The sequence below is a fragment of the Pseudorca crassidens genome, chromosome 2, assembly GCF_039906515.1.
Source record: "Pseudorca crassidens isolate mPseCra1 chromosome 2, mPseCra1.hap1, whole genome shotgun sequence".
Classification (NCBI taxonomy): domain Eukaryota; kingdom Metazoa; phylum Chordata; class Mammalia; order Artiodactyla; family Delphinidae; genus Pseudorca; species Pseudorca crassidens.
This window is the reverse complement of record NC_090297.1, coordinates 105,821,042-105,848,558: the sequence shown is the minus strand read 5'-3', so window position 1 is coordinate 105,848,558 and position 27,517 is coordinate 105,821,042. Positions and strand designations below refer to the sequence as shown.

The following is a 27,517-nucleotide window of genomic DNA, read 5'->3' as shown; positions in this document are numbered from 1 at the left end:
GAGACGGCATCTGGGAGTCGCTGCTCTCACCACGTGGATTCAAAGAACTCGGGTGTTGCAGTGTAGACCGACGCCCAGCCTGACTGTGACCCAGCTGCGCTGGCCCCGGGTCAGGTCGTGGGGCCCCTGCCAACACTGTCCTGCAGGGCACCGCTGCTCAGTCCTGAGCTTCTCGATCTGCCGTGGAGCTCCAGCGTGGGGACCACATGCTCCATTGCTGGGAAGCAGGTCCTATTTCCCCTGAGTTGACCCTCGGAGGATGAGGCGAGAAATGTGCTGTTGCTGGTTCCCGAGCCCCTGCGGCGTTCAGAAGCAGTGCCACAAGGTCCTCTACAAACTGTGCCTGTTTTGCTCAGCGCTGGGCCCGGTGGACCTTGGCTGGTTATTCCTCAACTGCAGGAGAGGCCCTCTCTCTGCCTTTCGCCCTGCCCCACCAGGCCACATCTCTGACTCCTTCCAGACCTTCCAGCAGGGTCGAAGAACTTCATGACAGTGTAAAAGTTTGAGGTCTCTCACTTGTGGAAAAGCCTTAAGATCTGTTTAAAGAGAAGGTGGGGTGACTTCATGACAGCCCTACAGAAATTAAGACCTGTTGGCAAACTATTTCTCCTGTGAATTTTTTATACACAGAAGAATGAACAATGAGAACTCCGCTGAGATTTGTTTTGGAAGGAGATAGGTAAGTGGTATCAGGACATGTGTAGACAACTTAAGAGTGACTGCTGAGGGATTGATTGCTATCAATGGTGACCTTCACAAGACCCCAGGCAGCCTTGTGTATTAGGATGGCCTAGGCAACTGGAAGGCAGGTGCCCCCAAGATTCCATGACCATCCCCCCACCTACCAGTTCTGTTATTGCAACTCCAGACGGTAACGTCGCATGCTGGGTCCTCCTCTGTCACTCCTGTCTGAGTGTGAGCTATAGACGGTGCCTTTGGCTCTGAGCGCTGGCATAATGAACCTTGTTTTTGCGGTTGCAAACCCTCAAGTTTCTCCCAACAGTAAGTTAAGAATTCCAGTTTCTGTCATCCCTCAGTCCTGATTAAACTTATGTGGTTTCACATGTTTTTAATCCATCATATGTTTGGGTTTCTTCTCCCCAGTCCCTGGCTCTACCTTTTCTGCCACATGTCACCATGGCAGTATCTCTTGGCCCTTTATCTGATCCGAGGGTAGAACTTACACTCACGCAAATCAACCAGGAGCTTCAGTTGTAGCTGGCAGAGAAGAAGCAGGACTTCCAAGACCTCCCAGAGAAATTCCTTGTATCCCAAGCTACTGCCTACTCCCTGGCCAACCAGCTGCAGAAATACAGTTAAGTCCTACGGGTCATGGTCACCAACGTGATGAATGATCATGGTCTTCCCTCTGAGAAACAAAAACTCTCCAGACTTGGTCTCCTATTCCCTTTGTCATTTTGAATTTCATTCTGACCACAATCCAGGAAAGGTAGAAGTGGCTCTTTTACCCTCAGTTCCCTGAGGATGGGAAGACTCAGGCACAAAGAGTTGAGCCACTTTTCCAGGTTTGCGGTGAGTTGTAGGGTGAGATTAGAGTTAAAATCCCAGATATTGATTCTTGGTTCAGGCACTGAACTGCCTGTTTCTCTCAGGAACAAGCTAAACTGTGTCAATTGGAATCTTTTCTGTTCTGTATCTGATCCTGCATCACTGTTGGCTAAACGACTGGGACTGATGAACTCCATCAGTTCAGGTTTCCCTGAGGTCCCATTGGCAAAGCCCTGTGCTAGTTACACTGGGGTGACATGGTGGTTACACACTGGGGGAAGCAGGGGATAGTACCTGCTTAAAGGGAGCTTAAGGATGAGTCTGCTCCTCCCTGAAACCATGGGCTACCTGTTTAAGTTGTAATGAATAATGAGGAAATTCGGACAAAGCTCTGACAATAGTCCCTGGCACAGTATAACACAGTAAGTTCAAGTTCTACTATGTCTAATAACACAAACTTTCATAGTATTTGGGCACATTTTTTCCCAGGTCCTTATGGTTTCATGTATTCTCTTTCACACAAGTGTATCCAGGTGAGTTTTTTACCTTTGAGATACTTGTTCATTACTGAAATCCCAGCACAAGGGAACCATCAGTCCTATAGTCCTAGGGGTCTTCCCAACCACACAGGAATCACCAGGAATGCCCCTGCTCAGCGTTTCACCTAAGAGGCTGCAAGTATTGGTAAGTGGCCCAGGATTCAGTGTCAGTTTGCCAAACACCAGTTCATCTTGTCTAGTTACTTTCTGTGCCCAGGAGCTTCTGTTTCCTCAGCTCTAAAACAGGGAGTAACCAAATGCCATGCAGGTGGGAGGCTGAGGAATCAGATGTGGAAATCCCTGTGTAGAGCCTGGTACCGAGGTTACATCTGTCCTTGGGATGGACCCTGCCTCTTCCCTTGAAGGCAGTGACCACAGCAGCCTGTCCAGCTTTCCCCTGAGGCAGCGTCTCTCTTTCCTCAGAGTATGAAGCATTTAAGGACATCATTGAATCTGTGCTGGGGGAGAAGCTGCTGTTTGAGGCACTGAGGCTAGCAGAGAAGCTGGCAGAGAAGCCCACGCAAGCTGAGAGGTGAGGTAAGGAGGGCAGAGATGTTCATGGCAGGCACATGGCACAATATTTATAAACCAGCAGAACACCAATTGGTGAATTACGGACTCCAATTGTTATTCAGAGCCTCATTTACTCTGCTTTTAAAAACACTATTGACTTAAAATCACATATCATGAAATTCACCAAATTCAAGTCAACAGCTCAGTGGTATTTGGTACCCTCACAATGTTATGCAATCAATACCTCATTTACCTTTAAATCACAACCCCCTCCTGACTGACTACACCTTGTCATCCATTCTTGACCCTGTCATTCTCATGTTTTTTTCCAATTCACACCAGCTGTATCTGTTCACACTCCTTGGGGATGTTCTCACAGAAATCCCTAATAGTGTGTCATCTTTGCATTTTAAAATTGTATCTTCTGTCCCACCTTAGGACATGTGATATCCTAACTCGAAGTCAGGCACGAGAGCTGACCCAGTTACGGCGGACATTACGGGAAGTGAAAGATGACTCTGTCCTACTTCAGCAGCACCTCAAGGACCTCCTCACCCACAACGACCTTGACAACCACCAGGGGCAGGGCTTCTAAGAGCGGCTGACTGAGGGACACAGGCTGGCAGAGCACCTTGCCCACAAGCTCAGCCCAGCTAAGGGGGCCACAGTACCTGATAACATTGAGCTGCTCCAAGGTCCCCTGCTCACAAGAGACTCCACACCTGCACTAGGAATGTTTTTTATCAGCTTTCCTGTTTCATGTCCCGTTTAGGGCTATGATAGGAGCAGGACTGGCTGAGTGGGAGAACAGAGGAGAAATGCACAGGGTGGAAGGCATAGTATTCCAACTGTCTGATTCCTCCCTGATGGACCATGGCCTTTGGCGCAGGAGGCAGCATCCGCCCAGTGTTAAACCACAGAAAGGACGATGTGACAGGAGGCAGCTTGTTAGAGTGAAAAGAGCTCTGGACTAAGCATGAAAGTTCCCAGGGTCCAGCCTGAGGGCGGCTGTCTTTAGTAACAGTGAGTGAGTGATTGATTTTTCCCTATCCCAGTATCTGTTTCCTCGTCTGTAAAATGGATCAACTAATCTGTTGATGGTAGCTGTAGTGATGAAATGGGGAAATATTTACGAATGCACTGCAGAAAAAAGAAAGCCCTTCACTGTGTGGTGCCAGATAAGGTACTTGATGTGGTCAGACTTGGTGTTGGGAAAGTTGTTTAGACTGGACCACTTTCCATAGAGAGACTTTCCCTTGATAACCAGCAGAAGCCACCTGGAAGAGCCCAGGATGTTCCCAGGTGGAGGGATGTGGGACATGGTTTTTCTCCTTAGAGAAAGGAGGGGATCTTGTGAGAGCTGTGAAGATTTACAGAGCCTGTGTCTTTGGCAGAATTTGTGGCAGGATGGATGATCCAGCTGTAGAAGCCAAGATGGAAGGTGGACAAGTATGCAGTGATATAAGGGAGAAAGGACACTTTAAATGTTTGTCCAATTCCAGGCAGAAGGTGTCACGATGATGATCCTCTGGTTTAGAGTCAGACTGCCTGATGGATCGGAAATCCATGCTATGGCAATTGTTTAAAGACAATGCATTAGAACTTCCATACAGTACTAATTCATACCTAGGTATTTATGAGTCTATGACCATGTGAGTTGCTGTGTTGGTAGTGAGTGAAGTGGCAAGAAGCTGACTTCTTGGATATTTCTGAATTTGCAGAAATTCGTGAAGATGAGGAAGATGAACAAGCACAAGAGATACTCACATCTAGGTAACAGTGAACTAGCAGGAGCTGGTAATGGGTAGGTAAATTATGGACAGGGTCACAGAAAGCACAGTGAGGTCAAGAGAGTCACAGATGCCAGACGCAAGGAGAAGCAGAACTGCAGATTGTATTGATTTACTTCACTCAACCCACATGGAAATGGCCGTGTTAACTTGGTCGTCTGTTGTCTCCGTGCTACTTGTATGTACGACCCAAGGTGAATGCACCACCCTTAGGATTTCCTGCACACACAGAGAATATCTATTCTCTCCTAAAGGAACTCCAAGGTGAGATAAATATCTACTCCTACACAGTTGTTTTAGGTCCTTGGGAGGAAGGTACCTAGCAAAGGAATTAGTAGAGAAGTAACCAGAAAAATTAAGCATCAGGACAACTATCTAGAAAAAAAATTGGTTGTCATGTGACAGTAGTAAGAGAAAGAGGCCTCGGAGGCCTTTCTATTCCTAAAAAGAAGGCATAATATCTCTGGGAGTCTATAATGCCTTAATAGCCGTATTCACTTGACTACTTTATCTTAAATTGAACATGACTTAGGACCACGGGGGTAGCATCTGGTATGGAAGTTCTTTTGTGTTTCATGTTCCTGAAGGTACCATACTGGGATGGTTGAGTCTCACTCCTCATCAGACGTTGTGTGGCCAGTGCACGGAGCACCTGCTGGTCTCCCTCTCCTGCCCCATGGCAGCCACACTCCACCTCACGTACGGGAGGATAGTTCCTTCCCTCTTTAAGGGGACTGCCCTTTTGGTTTCTCTGACACTCCCGATGCCTCCCATCAAAACCAGGCAGGGCAGCTTGGGGTCGGATCCTCTTTGTTTAATTTTCTGTCATCCCTCTCCCACCTGGCACAGCGTGGAGCTGCAGGAGGTTGAAAAGAAGGAAGTGCCTCAGGAATCCCAGGATGAATGTGTTTTGACTCCTTCAATTCTCCAAGGAAGTTCTGACTGCAACCAGCCTTACAGTGATGGCAAATTTGCATTTGATGAATCAGAAGTGGACCCTGCTCCGGATGGAGCCTGTGGTTGCTCCCATGCTGAAGAGGATGAAATTCCAACTGATCTCCCAAGTAGCCTCCATATTTGTTCCCCACACCTGTGTAGACTGAGGAAGGTCATCTCTGAAGATAGTCCCTATAAATACATCTTGCTTAAATCAGGGAAAAGGATCTATTATGAAACACAGACATCAGGTGGCTCAGGGAGCCTTTATCCCTTTCTAGGCCCCAGTCATGCCTTTGTCACCCTGACACCAGTGTCAGGCATTTGGACTCAAATCAGGTGTGACAAACTCTCATCCACCTTGGGTGGAAATCTACAGGAGGTGTTTGTCAGACCTAGTTTGGATCAAATGTGTCTTGTCACCTGCAATGACCTAATTTTTGTTTTTTTGTACAATGTCCCTGGCCTTCCTATCCCTATCCAGACAAAACGGCAGACTTGCATATACATCAGGAGAGGTTGTTTCCCTGGTTTCACTGCTCTCAGTCCCAGTCTCCATCTTCTCTATGCTGGCTTCTAACTGTTAGCTAAGCAGTCATCTGAAAACCAGGACAGACACAGCTGTACCATTGCCTTGTTTGGATGTTTCCATGAAGCAAGGCTGGGCTCTGGCAGTCCCTCAGCTTTGAATGGGGATGGTTTCTGTGTCGCACCAAAGATTCTTTTTTGGTTTGAGGGTTTATACGATTCATCCATCACTCTAGTCTCAAGTATAAATTCCTCTAAACCATCAGCAACCACATAATCTGATGGGACTAACCAATATTGTAGAAACAATTCTAGAAAATAACTCAGCTCATTTTCTAGGATCACTGGGGAAAATATATCATTAACTATTTATACAGGCTCAGAACAAAGGATGTTGGGAGAGCACTCTACCAGATCAATAAGAGAATTTCCCTGATGGGTCTGGGGTCCAGTCTAATTCTAAGACTTAAGTGTCCTGGAATGTCTCTGCTAATGTATTATGTTCTTGCACTGAGAATATTCATGTCCTTGTGGTGTGTTCACTGAGTAGGTATGTGTGAGACGTGATTTGCTTATTGTGACCCACTGTCTCTGAATTTCTTGCTAGACAATCAAAATGATCATAAGCAAGTGGATGGACAAGAGCCAGTATCCCCCAGGTAATTCTGAAGATTTGTGGGCTGTGAATGTCAGTGGTGACAACAGGAGACCTCAAATCCAGGGAAAAACAGAATTACTAAATGTAACTCTTTCATCCATTCAGTCAACAGTCAAATATCCCTTTTCACAACGTTGTCTATTTTTATTGCGGTAGTTGTGTGGGTTTCAATTTATTAATCCTTCAAGTATAGTAACGTACAGTGAGTTGACCCTGGTGAAATAGCCAAACTTGGCAGTTCCTGTAATCAAGTGTTCTCTCCTGTGTGGTTAACAGCAGGTGAGATTCATATCGCCTTGTGCCTGTTTGGCATCAGCATGTTGGTAAATATTTGTTAGCAAGTGAAGAAACTAGAAGAAATTCATATTATAACAAAATATTGAGAAAATAGTTCCTGAAGGCAGAATATCTAGAGTCTATAATTCCTCAAAAGCTGTATTCACTTGGGCACTGCATATACAGATCAACACAATATAGCAAACAATTTGGAACCACTATCTTAGTCTGTGTGTGCTGGGGCTCATGACTACAGCATGCAGGGAGAGTTCAGTCTCCTCCTTCAACAGCTGGTTGTGTGGCCAGAGCATCTGCTGCTCTCTCCCTCTCCCAACCCATGGAAGCCACACTCCACTTCACATACAGGAGGATAATTATTTCCTTCTTTAAGAGGACTTCCCCTTTGCTTTCTGTGTCCACTCCCTATGCCTCCCATCAACACCAGCTAGGACAGCATGCTGTCTGCTCCTCTTAGTTTAATCTTCTGTCTTCCCTTTGCCACCTGACACAGCGTGAACCTACAGGATGTTGGAAAGAAGGAAGTGCTCCAGGAATCCCAAGATGAATGTGTTTTGGCTCCTTCAACTCCCCAGGAAGGTTCTAACTGCTACCAGCCTTACAGTGATGAAAAATTTGCATTTGATGAGGAGAAAGTGGGGTCTGCTCTGGATGGAGCCTGTGGTTGCTCCCATGCTAAAGAGGATGAAATTTCAACTGGTCTCCCAGGTAATCTCCATTATCTTTGTTAGTATACTCAGAGAATTAATCTGCTTAGATAGACTGTATGCTTACATATTGAAGCCTGGTTTGAACCAGACTATACAATTGCATTTAAAATAAGACATTCTACAAGTTAGTGAACTTTTCTCAGTTCCTAGTCTTGTTTGTCCCTGTGGCAAATCACTGGAACGAAGGCAGTCCTGCCAGACTCACATGTACATTGTGGAACAGGAAGTAACTTTGAGGCCTCCTAATTTTGAATGAATGTCTTATATCACATGAAATTCTCTAATTTTCATTCCTGAGCAATGTCCCTGAGTTCCCTTACGTGTCTGAGTCTGATGGCAGTCTTGTTTCTGTCTTTGGAGATGTCACTACATTGATTCACTTCTGTTAACCCACAGTCTACCTCCTTTCATTTGTGTTATCTTGTCCAGAGTCTTCTGAAACCAAAATATAAGCCCCACTGTCACACTTGGTACATTTCTCTGAAGCAAGGCAGGGCCCTGGAACTTCCCAAGCTGATGAATGGCCATTGTTTCTTTGTAGCTTTGAAGATTCTTTTTTTTTTTTTTTGCTTTTATAAATTTATTTATTTATTTATTGGCTGTGTTGTACCTTTGTTGCTGCGTGCGGGTTTTCTCTAGTCACGGTGAGCAGGGGCTACTCTTCGTTGTGGTGCGCAGGCTTCTCACTGCGGTGGCTTCTCTTGTTGCAGAGCATGGGCTCTAGGTGCACGGGCTTCAGTAGTTCTGGCATGAGGGCTCAGTAGTTGTGGCTTGCGGGCTCTAGAGTGCAGGCTCAGTAGTTGTGGCGCACAGGCTTAGCTGCTCCGTGGCATGTGGGATCTTCCCGGACCAGGGCTCGAACCCGTGTCCCCTGCATTGGCAGGCAGATTCTTAACCACTGTGCCACCAGGGAAGTCCCTGAAGATTCTTTTGACTTGATGGTGTGTAGATTCCACTCCCATCTAATCTCAATGTATAATTCATCTAACCCATTAACAAACAGCATTTCAGATAGAAAAGCCTGACTATTACAGCAACGCTCTAGGATGGCAGCTGGGTATTTCCCCAGGATCTGTGGGGAAAAGGATTTGTTTAGCCATTTGCACAGACTCGGGACATAGGATACTCTGAGGATGACCTGTCATATCAAGGAAATTTGTCCAGTGGCTCAAGAAGGAAACCCAGTGCCTTCTTATGAGGCTCTCTTTGGGGCCTCCTGGGCTATTTCTCTCACAATAGCCTGTTATCACACTGTGAAGACTGGCACAGGATTGGGCATTTGTGAAGGGGTTTTGCCTGATGTAACTGTCCTGTTAATTTATTTGTAGAAAACCAAACTGATCACAATGACCTTCAAGGACCAGTAGCTATTGCCACAAGGTAATTTTGAATATTTGTGGGCCGTTAATACAGTGATGACATCTGCAGGTCTCTGGTCCAGGGAAAAGCAGAAAGTGCTGAATATATTGTATCATCAATTTTCCCAACCACGAATTATCATTTTTTGTAATGTTTTCTGCTTTCATTGTGGTACTTATATTGTTTCCCATTTCTTATTAACTTTTCAAGTTTATAACCCAAGCCAGTTGACCCAGGTAAACTAAGTCAGAGTAATTTTTTGGCACTCACTCGTTATCTCCAGTGTGGTTTATGGAGTGAGATGCATATCTGTTTTCTGCCTGTTTGGCGTTAGCATGTTGGCATGTATGTCATAGCAAGAAATGTAAATAGACCATAATATTATTATACCATGCCACAGTATTTAGAGAGGCCTCGATGGCATGAGATTTCTGGGATACCAGAATGTCCCAAAAGCTGTATGCACTTGCCCGTTCCATGTGACACTCAATGCAACGTAAATGAAAGGGTGAAAGCCACTGGTACGTGACTCTATATGTTGTGAGTCATGACTGTACCATCCAGAGATAATTCAGTCTCTTTCTTCATCAGCTTGTTATTTGGCCAGAGCACTGAGCACCTAGTGTCCTTTCTATCTCCTGCCCCTGTGAAAAAACACACTCTGTCCCACACACAAAAGGGAGTTTTTCCCTCTTTAAAGGATCAGGCCCTTGGCTTGCTTCACCACTCCCTTAAACACGCCATCAGAACCAGGTAGGACTCTACGATTGCTGATCCCTCTTGGGTTAATCTTCAGTCCTGCCTCCCCACCAGGCTCAGCAGGGAGCTGCCACAGATGGTAGAGAATGGTGTCCCACGGGACTCACTGGATGAATACTGTTTGATTTACTCAATTCTTCCTGGTCTGTCAGACTCCTTCTGGCCTTATACAAGTGCTGCCTTCTTCTCATTTGAGGAAGTGGATGTCTCTTATGCTTGGGATGTAACCACTGAGTATTCTTTATCAATGTGATAAAACTCCAACTGGACTCCCAGGTAGACTCTGTATTCTTTGTATTCCACGCCTCAGGCAGTGCTGAGATGTGTCATCCCTGTGTACAAGCTCTGTAGACACAGTGATTTGAATCAGGCTCTATGACAGAATTTTAAGCACAGACATCAGGGGGGTCAGGGAGCTGTGCTCTGTTCTTCATCCAGGCCAAGCCTATGGGTCAGGTGCCAAGTTAGATAATGGATCCAAGGCAGGTGTGACAAACTCACTCACTTGCAGGTGTGCAAGTGCACAGGGATGACTGTCTTTTTTCCTGATTCCCATGAAATGTCTCTTCTTACATACAAGCCTCCCATTTTCATACCCAAAAAATGTCCCTTGAATTTCTGTGCCTTTCCAGAGACGTTGACAGCCTTAATTCCATCTTTGGATTTGTTGTTTCACTGGTGTCACTTCTGTCATCCCCAGTGTCTGTCTCCTCTAAGTTGGCTGTCTTAGTGAAGCAGTCATCTGAACACCAGGACACGAAGACCTCTACCATCACCTTGTTTGTATGTTTCCATGAACCAAGGCAGAGCCCTGGCATTTCCCTACCCCGTGAATGGCCAAAGATTCAGTGTAGCAACAAACATTCTTTTATTTTTTTTATTTTTATTTTTTTCTGCGGTATGCGGGCCTCTCACTGTTGTGGCCTCTCCCGTTGCGGAGCACAGGCTCTGGACGCGCAGACTCAGCGACCACAGGCTCCGGACGCGCAGGCTCAGCGGCCATGGCTCACGGGCCCAGCCGCTCCGTGGCATGTGGGATCTTCCCGGACCAGGGCACGAACCCGTGTCCCCTGCATCGGCAGGCGGACTCTCAACCACTACGCCACCCTGGGAAGCCCAAACATTCATTTTGATTCAAGGTTTTGTAGATTCCATCCATCATTCTGCTAAACCAGCCAGTGTATGATGATAAAAGCCTGAATATTACACTATTCTGTTGGGATGCAGGTGAGCTATTCCCCAGAATCTGTGGGGAAAAGATGTGTTTAACTTTTTACTCAGACTTGGAAGAGGATACTGTGGTGACGATCTACCAGGTCAGGGAGATCTTGGCTGATGGCTCAGGAAAGCAAACCAAGGCAGGTACATAAGACACAACCTGAGGCCTCCTGTAATATTCTTCTTAAAATATCCTATCGTCCCACTGGTGATGTTTTTGTCCCCATGGTAGTATTGGATACTGGATTATTATCGTACACAGTATGATCTGCTTAGTGTTTCTGGCCCGGTCTGAATTTTTTTTTTTTTTACATCTTTATTGGAGTATAATTGCTTTACAATGGTGTGTTAGTTTCTGCTTTATAACAAAGTGAATCAGTTATACATATACATATGTTCCCATATCTCTTCCCTCTTGCGTCTCCCTCCCTCCCACCCTCCCTATCCCACCCCTCCAGGCGGTCACAAAGCACCGAGCTGATCTCCCTGTGCTATGCGGCTGCTTCCCACTAGCTATCTATTTTACGTTTGGTAGTGTATATATGTCCATGCCTCTCTCTCGCTTTGTCACAGCTTACTCTTCCCCCTCCCCATATCCTCAAGTCCGTTCTCTAGTAGGTCTGTGTCTTTATTCCTGTCTTACCCCTAGGTTCTTCATGACATTTTTTTTTCTTATATGCCATATATATGTGTTAGCATACGGTATTTGTCTTTCTCTTTCTGACTTATTTCACTCTGTATGACAGACTCTAGGTCCATCCACCTCACTACAAATAACTCAATTTCGTTTCTTTTTACAGCTGAGTAATATTCCATCGTATACATGTGCCACATCTTCTTTATCCATTCATCCGATGATGGACACTTAGGTTGTTTCCATCTCCTGGCTATTGTAAATAGAGCTGCAATGAACATTTTGGTACATGACTCTTTCTGAATTATGTTTTTCTCTGGGTATATGCCCAGTAGTGGGATTGCTGGGTCATATGGTAATTCTATTTTTAGTTGTTTAAGGAACCTCCGTACTGTTCTCCATAGTGGCTGTATCAATTCACATTCCCACCAGCAGTGCAAAAGTGTTCCCTTTTCTCCACACCCTCTCCAGCATTTATTGTTTCTAGATTTTTTCATGATGGCCATTCTAACAGGTGTGAGATGATATCTCATTGTAGTTTTGATTTGCATTTCTCTAATGATTAATGAAGTTGAGCATTCTTTCATGTGTTTGTTGGCAATCTGTATATCTTCTTTGGAGAAATGTCTATTTAGGTCTTCTGCCCATTTTTGGATTGGGTTGTTTGTTTTTTGTTATTGAGCTGCATGAGCTGCTTATAAATTTTGGAGATTAATCTTTTGTCAGTTGCTTCATTTGCAAATATTTTCTCCCATCTGAGGGTTGTCTTTTGGTCTTGTTTATGGTTTCCTTTGCTGTGCAAAAGGTTTGTAGTTTCATTAGGTCCCATTTGTTTATTTTTGTTTTTCTTTCCATTTCTCTAGGAGGTGGGTCAAAAAGGATCTTGCTGTGATTTATGTCATAGAGTGTTCTGCCTATGTTTTCCTCTAAGAGTTTGATAGTTTCTGGCCTTACATTTAGGTCTTTAATACATGTTGAGATTATTTTTGTATATGGTGTTAGGGAGTGTTCTAATCTCATACTTTTACATGTACCTGTCCAATTATCCCAGCACCACTTATTGAAGAGGCTGTCCTTTCTCCACTGTACAGTCCTGCCTCCTTTATCAAAGATAAGGTGACCATATATGCGTGGGTTTATCTCTGGGCTTTCTATCCTGTTCCATTGATCTATCTTTCTGTTTTTGTGCCAGTACCATACTGTCTTGATTACTGTAGCTTTGTAGTATAGTCTGAATTCAGGGAGCCTGATTCCTCCAGCTCCGTTTTTCGTTCTCAAGATTGCTTTGGCTATTCGGGTCTTTTGCATTTCCATCCAAATTGTGAAATTTTTTGTTCCCTGTCTGAATTTATCTGTAGGAAATCTTACTGTTCTTGAGGAAGAGGAAGACCAAGACCTTATCTGTTCTAGGTAACTATGAAGAAACATGGGTCTTGATTCAGTGGTGACATCTGGTCATCTCAGGTGCAGGGAAATCTGAAAGTGCTGAATATGCCTATTTCTTCCATTCTGACAACCACAAAGTGTCCCTTTTAATAATGTTGTCTGCTTTCACTGCAGTACTTGTATAGGCCCCTTTATGAATCCCTCTCAATTATAGTAACCTACAGTCAGTTGATGCAGGGGTACTAATCAGCCACCCAATTTCTTGCAGTCTCCTGTTCTCTCCTTTGTATTAAAACCAGCATGAGATGCATATCTGCCTCTGTCTGTTTGGCCTTACCACACTGGCAGGTATTTGATGGCAAGGAAAGGAACGAGAAAAAAATTCGTGTCACATCTCAGTATTAGAGAAATTGGCCTTGAAGACACAGGACTTCTAGGAGCCCATTATGCTGCCAGAGCCTATTCACTTGGCTGCTACATGTAAATTTCACCAAAAACTTATGCTATAGTTGAAGCTGCCTTTATGGTTTCTGAAGGCGTGTGTGATGTGACTGCTGTGTCCTGGGGTAGTTCAGTGTCCTTCCTCCTGGGCTCGTTTCTGATCAGTGCTCAGAGCACGTCATGCTCACTTTCTCCCCCTCCCTCTCTCTCCCTTTCCCTTTGCAAGCACCCGCCGGCCCCAGATAGGAAAGGATTTTTACACCTCCCTTTATGGGGACTTCCCATTTCTTTTCTGTGACTGTTAGGCAGCTAGCTACAGATGAGCAGCAGGGGAAGGCAGAGGTGGAGACTCAGGATATGTGAGCCAAACAAGGAGGGGCTGAGGGACAGGTTGCGGTCAGCACGTCCTGAAGCAGCAGGAAGCACCTGGCCGAAGGGGAATTCCCCGAGGCACGCAGGCGCAGTTTGAGCCAAGCGATAACCGGAGATAATCCCAACTTCATTATGTCATCATTATAATAGAATTTACATGTGGTTTCAATCCCCCCCTCCCCGCCATGGGCTTTTCTTAGCGAATTTGGGTAAAAACATGGAATTATGGGTAAAAGCATGCGCAATATAACCCGTCACTCACGTGACGAGACCTTGTCCCTGGATCTTAACCCAACTCCTACCCTTAGGTTCAAAGCGCTTATAAACACCCCGCGCCCCTATAGCTGGGCTGGTTTCACTTCGCAGAAGCCAGTCTGCGCTCTCTCCGAGAGTGTGTCTATGCTTTAAGGAAACTTTGCTTTGAACTTACACCCGAAGTGTTCGTCTGCAATTCTTGGCTTAATATTACAAGGACCGAGATGGCTGGTCCAGATTCATCTATTGACCTCCTCGGTTGAAACCCTCCAACACAACGCACACCAAACCCATAACATGACCGGTCCCTTAACCCTCCCATCAAAACCTGCCAGGACTCCGTGTTCACGAATATTTGCTGTTTAATCATCAGTCCTCCCGACCCCACAAAGCTCAGTCTGGAGCTGCTGGCGTTAGAAGAGAATGAAGTCCAGCAGGACTCACTGGATGAATGTGATTTGGCTGGTTCTATCGGCCATCGTCTGTCAGACTCCTGTACTCCTTACACAAGTGCCTCATTCCAATCGGATAAAAGGGAGGTCTCCACAGTTCTAGACGTAAATGGTGAGTACTCCCGTTATAAAGAACATTAAGATCCTAGTAGGTCACGAGGTAGCATCTGTATTCTTTGTATCCAACAACCAGTACAGGCTATGAGCGGCATCCCTGTAAACAGGTCCTCAGACTGATGTTGATTTGAATTACGTTCTTGGATTTAATTTTTTAAAGGCATCCATCATGTGCCTTTTCATTCTTCTTGTCCCAGGCTGACCTCTTCACCTGGACCCCCCTCACCAGTGCAGGCATTCGGTATCAAGTCAGGCTAGAGAGGGGAAGTGGAGGGGTAAGGGCAGGATCTCGGCTGCCACCGTCTCACCTGCAGGAATTTGTGTAACAGACCTCTTTTTTTCAAGATAAGGATCCTCATACTCATGAAATTATGTTGCTAATTTTATTTATTGAAGAGTTTCTTACAAAGTCTCTGGCTTTCCACACGTTTTCAGTCTGCTCCATATTTGCAGTGTCTGTTATATTGTTCACCAGCTCCAGGCTTTTTCCCTGGGCTGCCTACCTCCCTCTGAAGCATTTACATATCAGATCCTGAATATAAAATCCTGTCCATGCCCTGTGATTTCCAGGAAGCCAAAGATCTGTCTCTGGTGTCCCATCCTTCAGAAATAGCCATGGTTCTCCTCCTTTGTGTAGCAACAATGAGCCTGCCACGTGTGGGTTATAGTTTCAATCGTGTGTGTAGTCTCAGTGGTATAATCTCATGGGAACTATCCACAACCTGTACACCTGATGGGGTTATTGACCTAATTTATGAGCAAGTTCCCCTTGGGCAGCAGTTCATAGGGCGTGTAGATTAAAACCTGGTTTGCGTTACTTCTCGGGCTATGTTTTTGACTTTTCTTCTATGAGAAGCATTTGGATTGTTAGAAGCTTTACTCATAAAATCATCTTGAAAAAGTAGAAGAAACCCCATTGTGTATTGGACTATATCTGTTTTCTTTTATAATTAAATTGGCCATGAAAAATGGTTCTTGTTCAGTGTGTGCCTTTTCACAGTGGGACCATCCTCTTTCCTGTTTCCCGTTCCTCCTGAGGTACAGAGAAGCAAAGGCTTTCTCAGGATTATAGTAGTTCACAAACCAGAAATGGAACACGTAGTTATTGTGCACCTGTTGTATACCATGCACCTTACTAAGCAAACTCCATGTGAGCCATAACCCATTCAGTCCTCGGGGGACACTCTCAGGTAGGTGTGTTATCTCATGGTAGAGCCGAGGGCACTGAGGCTCAGCAAGGTCCCTTCACTTGCCCAAGGCTCCCGGCCACTGGGCTGTGGGACACTGGCCTGTCCTTGGCCTGACTCCCTGGCTCAGGCTCTGTCCGCTCCTCTCAGCAGTCGGACCCGTCAGCGACTAAGAGAGGATGTTGCTCACGTTTTTCTTTTTGCCCTGAACCAAATGATTTGAAACTATCTGAATCTTAAACACAAAGTTGCCAGACTGGCGCAGAGAACTCCTGTGGTCCCTCGCTCAGATCTGCCAGCTCCTAGTCCATCAGTGCACTTTGTTCCATGAGCAGAGCCGGCTGCTCATCCAGCCCCTCCAGGCGAAGCCACAGCTCCACGAGCCTCTCCGTGGAAAATCAGCAGGGGGTGAGAGGTCCGTGTCTCTCAGCGCCTCCTGCCCCCAGAATTATCTGCTCTCACTCAGGGTCCAGGGAGGCCTTGAGTTTGGCTGTGCTGGTGCCCTTAAAAAGCTGCAGCGCTCTATCTCAGAAACACCAACAGCCAGGTCTGAGTTTCCATGAGGAGGAGAAGAAATTCTCAGACACACGTCTCAGAAGTGAGATGTGTGTGATATGGCACAGCCCTGCCAGGCCATCATTCACAACGGGCCAGGAAAGGCCAAATTCCCCACAGATGGGCTGAGAGGAATGAATGGAACATGTAACTAGTACACAGATCCACCTGTGTCTGGGTTCTGATGATAACCTGAGGACAGTGTGGCTAGCTGGGATGCAGCAGCATGGGCACAGGTTGTCGGGTCTGCCCCATCCTCTCTGTACAAGGAGAAACCCTGTAGAAACCATACAGACACTAGATTTTTCAATTACAACTTGACCTTGTATTGGAGGCTTCCCCACACAGTAATTATATTGGTCAGTACTGTCGATGTTTGATGAAATGTTTTGTCCTTTTCCCATTGCAAATGCAAAGAATATTCCAAGCATAGGTAGACAAATAAAATTACATGATGAAATTACACAGTGAGAATTAAAAACAATCCTAGACATTGATTCAAAATCACATTGGAGAGTGGGGATACCAGGTTTTGACAGTTCTTTCACCGACCAGATTTATTAATTTAAGAGGTTTTACCCTTCAGCCCAATGTGAATTATCATAAAATCTGATTAAGTGTCCTAAAATTGATGATTAATGATTAATGAACTCTGCCTGGAAGAAATAGGAAGGGCACGCTGGGCTGAGAGAAGTGCTTGTGGAAAAAGCCCTGGAAGCTCAGAGAGGCTCCTGGTGCAGGGCTGGGGTCAGGGAGGGGCCAGCCGCGTCCAGGAGGATTTGTAGAAGGGAGTTGTGGGAAGTGATGTTGCAGAAGAAAGAGGGGCAGAAGGCAGGAGGACTACAAAGGCAGGTGAGGAGTTTAGAGTCTGTGTAGTAGAGGAGGGAGGATGAATTTCCACAAGCCGAGGAGCATGTGATGAAACAGGATTTGGGGGTAATAAGACAGGTGACCTTTGGTAGTGTGGAGAGGACAGAATCAGAGAAAGCAGTTAGAAGGAGATTGGATGAATCATTGATGAGAGTCAGACATGGATGCTCTCTGGAAGACTAAGTGGTAACAGATATATGAGAGACACTTTAAGGAAACAGTTAAACAAACCTCGCTGAGGATGAGGATGTATGGGGGGAGGTGGGGGGGGGCACAGCAATGTGCAGCAGGTCCTGTGGGCCATGACTCCACCTGAGCCTGACCTGAACTGGAGGAGGGTACTTCATACCTTTGGTTAGCCCACGTTCTGAGAATATGTGTTCATTTCACAGGAGAAATATCAAAATATTTGATTAGGAGCACTTTCCAGACCCCACTGGAGGGGTGTGTAACATAAGGAGTGTGCACTGTATCATCAGTCTAAAGGAACACAAATTCTGATTCTGCAGCACTTCTGTACCTAAGCTTCCAATGAGGGATTCAGGCCTCTACTACACTACTTCTATCTGCTAATACCATCCGTCCCCACTCCGCCCCATATGGTAATAGAATATACACATGTATGGGTGAGTGGAAAGGTAGACAAAAGTTAAATGTAAGGAAGTTCGAAAGGTTCCAGAACTGTGAAACATTCTATTAACTTGGTCCATATACTGTAGATTCTCAATTCCTTTTTCTGTTGGTACCTGAAGGCTTTAGGCCATACTTCTTCCCCTTTTCTTTTATTCTTGTGGGTAGATATCAACAACTCTCTCCCCCATGCTTTGAGGCCTGTTTAGAGCCTTCTCTCTAGGCTATAGGACTAAGGCTAATAGCTGAATAATAGGCGTGACCTCATATGCCATCCGAAGCCCTCTAGATTCAAGTGGGTGATTTTTCATTTCAAGGATGCTGCAGCCTAGCACCTGCCATCTCAGCATGCCCAGGCACAGCCATAAAAATGACATCTCCTTCATGTACGTGATGTCTGCCTTTATTGTCTGGGTTATTGGGTGGTTTCGCTCATAGGCAGGGACATCAGAAATGGGTGTTTTGGGAGGGATTAGCTCAGGAAAACTTGGATTGGTCCTACTGAACCCTCTTTTCCTTTCAGGTGACACCTGGGAGGACTGTCACCAAAGGCCTTTGAGTTTCCAAGGCCCAGGGGTACAAACTTCACAAGCACAGCTGCAGAAAGGCACCCACATGACCAATTATCTGCAACTGCAGCTGGACCAGCATTTCAATTGTGGGCACAGCAAAGCCACACTTGGTCTTTCCTCCACCATCTGGGGCTTTACTGCCAACCCCGATTCTGGAAGCCAAGGACCACTCTTCCTAGATAAAAAATAAAAGGGGATTAGGAAGCTCAAGTTGTCTCATGGTTGAGGTTGGAGGGGGCAATGGGGCCTTTCCCACTCCCTCTGTAGTAGGTCTGGTTGAAATCTGTGATGCTGTACCAGAGTGAGGTGAGCAAGAGCCTGGGATTTAGGACCAGCTCTGCCTCAGGCCCTGGGTTTGCAAACTCCTGATTGTTTCACTGGGCCAAGTTATTTATCTCCTTAGGTATTCAGATCTCACATCCCTCATCTGAACTCTTGAAAAATTACATCCCCATTCCATGTTTGTTGGGAATATTAAGCAACATGATGTCCAGAAAGCCTGATCAGTAAAAATGGTTTGATAACAACTATGAATATATAACATCTAACCATTGTGTCTTTCTGGTGCTTTAACACTTACAAAATGATTGCACATGTGTTGTTTCCTCTGAGGTAGAGCACTTTTTTGATCCCCACTTTCTCTGGGACCCGTGTTCCCTTGCTTCCTCAGAAAGGTAGGTTGGCCAGTATTTTCCTCTCCTTTCAACATCCACCCTCAAGTCAATTTTCCCCTGCTAGGTGCTCTCAGTAACAGTGTATTAGTAACATTCTGTAGCAATGTAAACCCTGGCCACACAACTCAGCCTCCAGTTTAGTTTTCATATCCAGGTTATTTTCCTTTTTTCCCCTCTTTTTAAAATAAAGGGCCACCCTCACCCATGAGGTGTACTGATCTATTTTATGCCACTCCATTTAGTTCATAATCTTCACTCATCTCCATGGCCATGTCCTCAGTTTTCTTCTCCTTGGGATCCACCTCTGCTCAGATTTTCTTTTTTTCTTTCTTTGTTTGTTTGTTTTTGCGGTATGCGGGCCTCTCACTGCTGTGGCCTCTCCTGTTGCAGAGCACCCGCTCCAGATGCGCAGGCTCAGTGGCCATGGCTCACGGGCCCAGCCGCTCCGCGGCATGTGGGATCTTCCTGGACCGGGGCACGAACCCGTGTCCCCTGCATCGGCAGGCGGACTCTCAACCACTGCGCCACCAGGGAAGCCCGGAACTTTTTCTTTCTTTTTTTTTTTTTTTAAATCAGTTTTATTTTTCTTGAATTTTTCTTTTGGCATTTGGGAACATGTTTGCCCCGTGGCAATCTTACCAGTACTGGGTAGTGTTAGGAAGATCAACAAAAAGCAAATACAAAAATGTCTCCATTGGTTTCCACTCACCATAAACTTTCAGGCAAAGTTCCTGGACACTTTCCTTACCTGATGTCCCTCCTGGGTGGGGGAGTAAGTCATAGTAAGATCATGCAAAACAACGGCTCCTGTTGCCTGTGGTTTTATCTTCAGAGCTGGGTTTGGATGCTTCCATTGGAATGAAGAACCCTCCCAAGCTGGAGGGTGAGGTCTTAGCTGCCAGCAAGCATGAGTGTCTGGTCTGTAGCAAGATTAATGCCTTAAGTGTCCTGAAACAGAAGATTATCACAAGAAAACTGCTGTTCAGCAAGTGGAGACTAGCATGCCAATTCCCTGGCCTTCAAGCTTAGGGTACAGAGGTAATCGCATCTGAGGCTCTTATGTGTACTTCTTCCTTATACTCTTTACCTAAGATTATAGCTCAGTCTCCCACTATTTTTTCTCTTCCTCGTTTGTTCACTCAACAGCTGATGCTACCTTGTCTGGTCTTTCCTCTCTTTTCCATGGGGGCTGCCACCCTGCCAGGCCCTTCCATCTCCATCTCTTGTTTGCACTCTGAACTCTGTTGAGTTCCTATAGCTGCTGTCCTGATATTCCCTCTGACCTTCCCTTTTAGCCACAGGGAAGCCCAGATCCATGGTCCTCCTCATCAGAAGAGCATCATTTAGGCCGCTGAACACATAGTCCTTCGCCTGATCTCACACACTTTCTTGGTTTCTTTGCCTTATTCTCCCTTGCCCGCTCCCAAACTCCACTGCCTATTTCTACCAGGATCATGTGTTGATGAATCACTTGTATGTGGGTTGGCTTTTGGAGAACCTTATCTAGGAAAGCCCTTAACCCTCAACTTCTGCACATGAATAAGAAGAAATGAAACAGGAAAAAGAGCCCTGATTACAAAAACTAAGTAAGAACCTGGGTCACAGGTGGGAGTGCTGGACTGGCCTGGAGTCACCTCAGCCCCAGGTGGGCAGTTCTGTGCTACTGTGCATGGGGCTTCCAGGGACTCACTGGAGCTGGCAGTAGGTGGGGGCAGTAGATGGCGCCCTAAAGGGACATTAGCCAAAAGGAGATGCAGAGGCCAGGTTTTCAATATGCATAAAAGCATGAAGTGCATAGGCATTCAGACCTCTCCCCTGTTTTCAAATTACTCCTTCTACATGTTCAGTAAAAATCCTGAGAAATGAACTCAGTTGGAATCTGAGGCCAAGGAATGTAGGAGAGCATTGTAGTGAATAAACTTTGGGCCAGATTTATGAAGACCCAGGGAAATACACAAGAATACAATATAATCATTGCTTCAGACAAATCTAATTGAGAAGGCAAGTTATTTATTTATATGAGAGTGTCAGAGAAAGACCAAAAAATCCTTAGGGCCAATGGGAAAGAAATCTGTGCTGGAGTAGATGGAGAGAAGAAAACGAATGGTGTGAAATAGTGTAGGTCTACTGAGTAGTTCTAAATCATGCTATTATAAAATAAAAACTGGGTGAGTTTTTTTTTTTGTGGTACGCGGGCCTCTGTGCTGTGGCCTCTCCCGTCGCGGAGCACAGGCTCCGGACGCGCCGGCTCAGCGGCCGTGGCTCACGGGCCTAGCCGCTCCGTGGCATGTGGGATCTTCCCGGACCGGGGCACGCACCCGTGTCCCCTGCATCGGCAGGTGGACTCTCAACCACTGCGCCACCAGGGAAGCCCCCTCTTTTTTTTTTTTTTAATGAGGGAACCGGCGGTAGGAGCTGGAGGAGGAGCCCACCGGGCCCTTTAGACCCCCTAGTGGCACAGGATGGCTGCCCCACCCTGGGAGTGCCAGCAGCCTCCCTGCAGAGGCCCGATGGTATGCCCAGGCTGCCCCCAGAGCAGGGTCCATGACACACTGGCTTAAATCTACAATTACATATATTCAATGATGACCAGCTGTACAAAACTCAAAGTTTCCTCAGTCAACTCTTGATGAGTGGAGTTCATCCTTAAAGATTCCTGATGATGGAGTAAGGACTCCCTAAGTTTGGTATATTTAATACTTGTTTTCTATTGCTTTGATACATGGACAGCTTGACTGAATACGAAGGACTTGTCTACAATGAATTTATTGATTTTTAAAATAATATGGTCTCGGTTTTTATGTTCTGTTGAGATGTAGAATATAAACTTGTTTTCTTTACATTGATGGCAAAGGGTGGTCTGGAACTTCACAGGAAATTTTTTCTTTTTTTAAAAAATCTTTTAGCTCTAATAGGAGTTGACCATTCCAGTTCTGTTTCTCCCAGGTCTCTATGACTTTCTCTCTGATCCTTTCTCATTATCTTTTATTCATTTCTATTCTGTTTGATACTTTCATTTTTTAGTTCAATGTCCCTTATAATTTTAGATAAATATCCCTTATGTACCTTGTCATTTAGCCTCTTTTTCAGAGAATTTTCTGTTCCTTCAGTTTTTTCTAATCTCTGCCAATTCTAATTTCTCATTTCTTCTTTCTTGTCTACTTCTATTTTGTGCTGTGTATTTCTTATGTGAAATTTTGGAGCTTTTCCCCACGTATTTGTGTGTGTGTGTGTGTGTGTGTGTGTGTGTGTGTGTGTGTCTACAAATGCTTTGTTCAGAAACAATTCAGATACGGATGCCATTTTACATTTTTCCTATGTTTTGTGATTGATTTTTTTGTGTGTGTGTGATTGATTTTGAAGAGAACGTTTTTATGAGCTGAAAATTTTGACTCTCTATGTTCTTTTTTCTTCTGTCACCTTGGAATAAATGTCTGCTGTATGATTTTCATTTTACCATGACTAGGTGTACCTGAATGAGAAACTGCCATTCTACGTAGGAACAGATGAGTGCTTTGAGTGGCTTCGTCGATTTCTTAGGTCTAGATGTCTCTGTCTTGTGTAGTTACTCTAGCAGATGTAAGGTTTTGGGGAAAGCCATGGTGTGTCTCCTGATTCTGGGATTCTGTTTCTTCCAGTAGGATCTTTAATTTCTACCAGTTGCTTCATTCTTTTTCTTCACCACAAGCATCCAAAGGATGTTACCTTCAGCTTGGTCTCACACCTGATCCCAGTAATTGTGCCTCCCCAAGACTGTCATGCTCTGGTCCTCTGCACTGTCGAACCCCTTCCTGTCAATTCCCCAGACACCAGAGCTTTAGTCGACCAGGTCACAGGCATCCTCTGAGTTTATCCACATACTCTTTCTGTGAGTAATTTTACCAGGGTTCCCTCCTGAGTATGCCCTCCCTCTGACCTCTCCTCTATGTGCAGAGTCTTTGCTGATCCCTCTACTGCTGTGTGGCTCCCAGACCTGGGTAAAAACAAACCAGTTGGAGTCCACAGTGCACTCTGGCCCCTGGTTGTTTGGGGCAGGGTTTTGAGTGGTGTCCTTGACTCTCTCTGTTAGTCCCTAGCCCTCTGAAATGCATGTGGAGAGATTCAGCTGCCATTATCCTAGGTAGACCTGTGCTCTCCTATCATTCTTTTTCAAATGCAGATTTTCAATAGTACACAAAATAGACAGAATTATATAACAGAATATCCCCATCTTTGTCAGCCACGATCAACAAATACCAACTTATGGCTGAACTTGTTTTACTATAATCCACTCACTTACCTTTTCCTATATTCTTCAAAGCAAATCTCAGACATCACATTTCATCTGTAATTAGTTCAGCATGTTTCCCTAAATGAGGACTCTTTTTGAAAGTATTATCATCATAGCATTATAATTATTCATAAATTAATTCAAAATCTTTAATATCATAAAATCGTGTTCAAATTTCCTGTTATTGTTTTTGTTAGTATTCTTTCTTGGGATCCAAATAAAATCCACAAACTGTAATCAGTAGGATATGTGTTTAAGTCTTTTACATATGTTTCCCCTCAGTTTCTTCCTCCCTCCCTCCCTTCCTTCCTCCCTCTGTTCCTTCCTTCTCCCTTCCTCTCTCTCTCTCTTGCTCTCTCACTCTTGCTCTAGCTCTCTCTTGGTCTTTTGCTGTCCTTTTTTCTTTTTTTTTTAATCATTCATTTGTTGAAGAAACTGAGTTGTTTGTTCTGTAGCATTCTGACAATCTAAGTTGTATAACTGGCTGTACTTTAATCACTTCTTCTGTCCTCCATTCTTTCTTTTTGGTGGTAGAATCTATAGCAGTGCTGTAATGTAATGAAAATGCAAGTCACATATGTAATTACAATTTTTCTAGTAGCCACAATGAAAAATAAAAAGTATAAGCACACAACAATACAAATATAATCTTCTACATAGCTAATTAATACGACACATTAAAGGAAATATAATTCTACCAAAGTTTTAAAGTTGTGTTTGATAGAAGAATATTGTGCATGTCTTCAGCTTTTAAGTTTACATTCACATGAATTATAAATTAAATATAATTAAAATCCACTTCCTCAGTCCTACTAGCTACATTCTAAGTGTTCAACAGCCATATGTGTCTAGTGGCCCCTATTTTGGACCTGGCAGATACAGAGACGGATGAGATTCACATTTGCTATCTTGGCAAGACTACCTCAGAAGTGGTGTGTGCTCTCTGGTCAGGAGGCACATCAAGTCCTGTGTGTCTCTTCTAATAATATTAGCAGCCCTCGGACTTCAAGGCCTAGATCCATTAACTGTTATGTGGAGTAAAAGGGTGATATTCCGTGGTCATGTATTGTTTAAGTGGAACACTTCTATGAAAAGAAACTTCCCCTAAATACTGTTTAGTTACTTAGTGGTACCCTCTGTAAAGAAAACTGCAGCTTAATGAGCAATTCCCCAAGCATCCTCTGTGGTCACCAGTTAGTTTATTTCTTTTTTTTTTCCCCTGTGCTAATATGAATTCAAAGTTTCAAACACATTGAAGTATTTCAATTCATGGCAATATAGTCTTTACTGATACTCCAATTATCCTCTCTTTCAGCAGTGAAAGTGACTTTAAGCTGGCTCCTTCATCCTTTTGATAAGATCCTAATAGTCTTTGAGACCTTTCCTGATATCAGTATGACAAGGTTCTTCTGTCTCATCCTGAATATTTTCTGCCCCTGAGTTGGACTCAGTCATTTCTCTAAGAATCTCTGGTTTCTTTTTATGCAAAACATTATTCTCAAGTCAAATTGTGTAACCTAAAGATACTCATTGGAATTGGTTTATTTCTAGGTCTTTCCAGTGGACAGAGCTAGGAAATACTCATATTTGTATTTATGTATTCACATATATCCACATTCACAATTCAAATTCAGAACTACAGGCTTTTTATTGAATGTCTATCGTACATCTGCATCTCTTTTCTCTAATACCAGTATTTTTGTTTTTAAGGACACTGGGCGTAATAGAAATACAATATCTTTTACAGTCTCCTTTGTTTTTTCCCGCATTATACAGACAAAAGAATAAAGAACTACCAACAATGCCAATAATAACACAACTGAGAAAAGCAGTTTTAAAAATTTTGTCACAGTCCTGGGGTATATATAAATTATTGTGTTTTATGGTCTTTTCGGAGAGTTCTTATCCATATGCTTGTTCCACAAAAGGCATACACAGGTTCATTTGTCACATTGTGTTTTCAATGTCTAGAAGTGACATTTAAAAGATTAATTTAATTTGATAATGATAAAAAATGAATGTGGTTTCCAACTCAAATCAAACCAAACAAGGCATATTCACTATAGTCTAGCCTTGACTTAAGATCTGCAAGTGTCCCAAAGGCCTGGCTGGAGGTGGGTCAGGGATCCCTGCTCTCCTCGGACACCGGAATCCTTGGCCTTCCTCCTTCTTCTGGCCGAGCTTGGAATGAAACGACGAGATCTCCTGGAGTCAAGGTTCAAATCTTAGCCTAACAGCGGCTTTCCTTGTCCAATTTAGACTTCGGAGTGAGAAATTCTGAAAAAAATCGGTACAAAATGGAATAGAATCAATTAAAATTCGGAATAAGGTAGGGCACCTGAATACAATACAGTACTTCCCATCCAGGCCTGGAAACCTCGACCCGAAAGCTAAGACGCTGTCACCCTGGCTGCTCAGCGACGTCACAGCCCCGCACCGCGACCCTTTTACTCACAGGGACACGCGCGCAGTTAGTTACAAGACGTGCGGTGCGAAGCCCCCTCGCGGGGCAGGACGCAGTGGGCGCAGCCTCTGTTTTTTGCCCCCGCGACCCAGGGTGACCCAACGATGGGGTGCCACCGGCTCGGTCGCTGCGCGCCTGGCCCGGGGCCTCCGATGGTCAGCGACGGGCAGAGTCGCCGGGGCCCAGCGGAGATGCCGCGGGCTCGTCTCCGCACCTGCCCGTCCCGTCCGTATGGAGCGCACGGACCGCCCCGCTCCGGGACGCGGGAGTGGGAAAGCGTGTCCCATCTGAGGAGTAAAAAAAAAATCCCCTTCTTCTAGTTAAAGAGAAAGGTCCCACCGAGATTTGAACTCGGATCGCTGGATTCAGAGTCCAAGAGTGCTCACCATTACACCATGGAACCCTCTACCGCCTACTCTGCTGCTCCCGCCGCTGAGCCAGGCCGCTCACAGCGCCGGGGACCCAGGAGCGGCCTCCGGCCGAGCACTCTCGTTATCCCGCCCCGAACCTGCGATGGCAGGAGGCGCCTGACTCGCGTGCCCGCGGCCGTCTCTTTTAGGTTTCTACCTGGTTAAAAGACACGAAATCCATTCCACACGAACGATGAGGAAATGCGTTCAAGGGCTTCTCCCCCGTCCACCTGCGCTGTGAACGATCCTAGTTTTTTCTCCTGAGAAAATCCCCCTCCCCGAGAACACAAAACTTTTTTCCCCCTCTTTTCCCAGTTGCTCTCTTCCGCTGCTCTGGAAGGTCGGAACATGCTCAGACAGACTTCGAGATGCCGTGAGCTGTTCTTTTTTTTGAGATCGCGGGGCTCTGTCAGTTTCGTTCAAGCAGAAAGTGTTCTATTTCTGTTAATATCGGATCGGAACCGGAAAACGTTTGATTACATGGTAGCCAGCACCACCGCTCTAATCGTGCGTCAGAAACACACTGAAAACAAATCCCACGCAGGAAAATGATTTATCACAGGGCCGAGTAGAAAAACGCTTTTACGCCGCCAGAGTCCACGATAGTAAGAAAGCGGGGGATGGGGGAAAGATGAAGGGAGCATACTGGGGACCTGAAAATTACACGGAAACAATAAACCGCACAACCCGGTATTGCAACGCAGAAACTAAACATAAAGCAATCATAACTTAACACAAGAGTTACATTTAAATTTACTTTATGAATAGTTTGTTTTGAGTTTATTTTTCTATTCGTTTCTTTTTTCTGTGTGCGAGTGTTTGCAACATGGGAGGATTTTCTCTGTTACTGGAGTGTACAAGCTTCACACACGGAAATTCAATAGCTATAGCTAACAGACCTACGTTGTTCCGTGGCAGCTCGGTAATGTTACCATAATTCCACTCTCTGTTTTCCGTAGTAGATCTATTTTTAGATACTGGGCTGGAAAAAATACCGCAGTTAAAGCAATTATTATAGTTTTTGTGTAGTTCAATTAATTAGTTCTTTCATTATAACACCAATTGCTGGGGGAAAGCGCGCACGCAGTCCCCCACTACCACAAATTGTGCAGTCGAGTTTCTCCCATTTGGAGAAATCGCAGGCGTCAGCACACTCGCAGTGCAATGAATGAGCCTCGTCCTGGGAAAACCACCTTCATGATCATGGTATCTCCCCTGCCAGGTAAGTATGAGCTGTTTTCTCCGCCACTCAGTACAGCCTTAGACGCCTACACTGTACACACACGCTCCCCACCCACCCTCCGCACCCCCTCCCCTTCCACGCCTCTCAGCCCCTCCAAACTACTCTGCTAATAAAATCCAAGCAACTCTGCTAATAAAATCCAAGCAACTTCTCCGGAAAACTTCCACAGCCC

At 45.1% G+C, this 27,517-nt stretch overlaps 1 protein-coding gene, 2 long non-coding RNA genes and 2 other non-coding genes across 5 annotated transcripts; 2 read left to right on the top strand and 3 right to left on the bottom strand.

Annotated features, from left to right (window-relative positions):
* Positions 1-657: 657 nt before the first annotated feature.
* LOC137209119 (neuroblastoma breakpoint family member 4-like) lies at positions 658-19,246 on the top strand (the record flags this gene model as incomplete). Its single annotated transcript, XM_067710332.1, is given in 9 exon segments — positions 658-679; positions 2,472-2,580; positions 3,000-3,327; positions 4,283-4,358; positions 4,939-5,838; positions 10,877-10,911; positions 12,694-12,857; positions 14,275-14,465; positions 18,236-19,246. Coding segments are annotated over 9 exon segments (2,064 nt in total), but the record flags the coding sequence as incomplete, so codon positions are not given.
* Positions 5,875-9,182, top strand: LOC137219232 (uncharacterized). Its single transcript, XR_010941033.1, has 3 exons — positions 5,875-6,474; positions 7,261-7,475; positions 8,806-9,182. It is a non-coding gene; the product is annotated as an uncharacterized lncRNA (long non-coding RNA).
* A 5,605-nt stretch (positions 19,247-24,851) lies between the features above and the next one.
* LOC137211238 (uncharacterized) lies at positions 24,852-26,813 on the bottom strand. The gene is made up of 2 exons (XR_010936969.1): positions 26,260-26,813; positions 24,852-25,505 (listed from the first exon to the last, which is right to left on the bottom strand). It is a non-coding gene; the product is annotated as an uncharacterized lncRNA (long non-coding RNA).
* Positions 26,023-26,095, bottom strand: TRNAQ-CUG (transfer RNA glutamine (anticodon CUG)). The gene has a single exon. It is a non-coding gene; the product is annotated as a tRNA-Gln (tRNA).
* Positions 26,814-27,168: 355 nt separating the features above from the next.
* Positions 27,169-27,332, bottom strand: LOC137220307 (U1 spliceosomal RNA). Its single transcript, XR_010941611.1, has one exon. It is a non-coding gene; the product is annotated as a U1 spliceosomal RNA (small nuclear RNA).
* Positions 27,333-27,517: the final 185 nt, after the last annotated feature.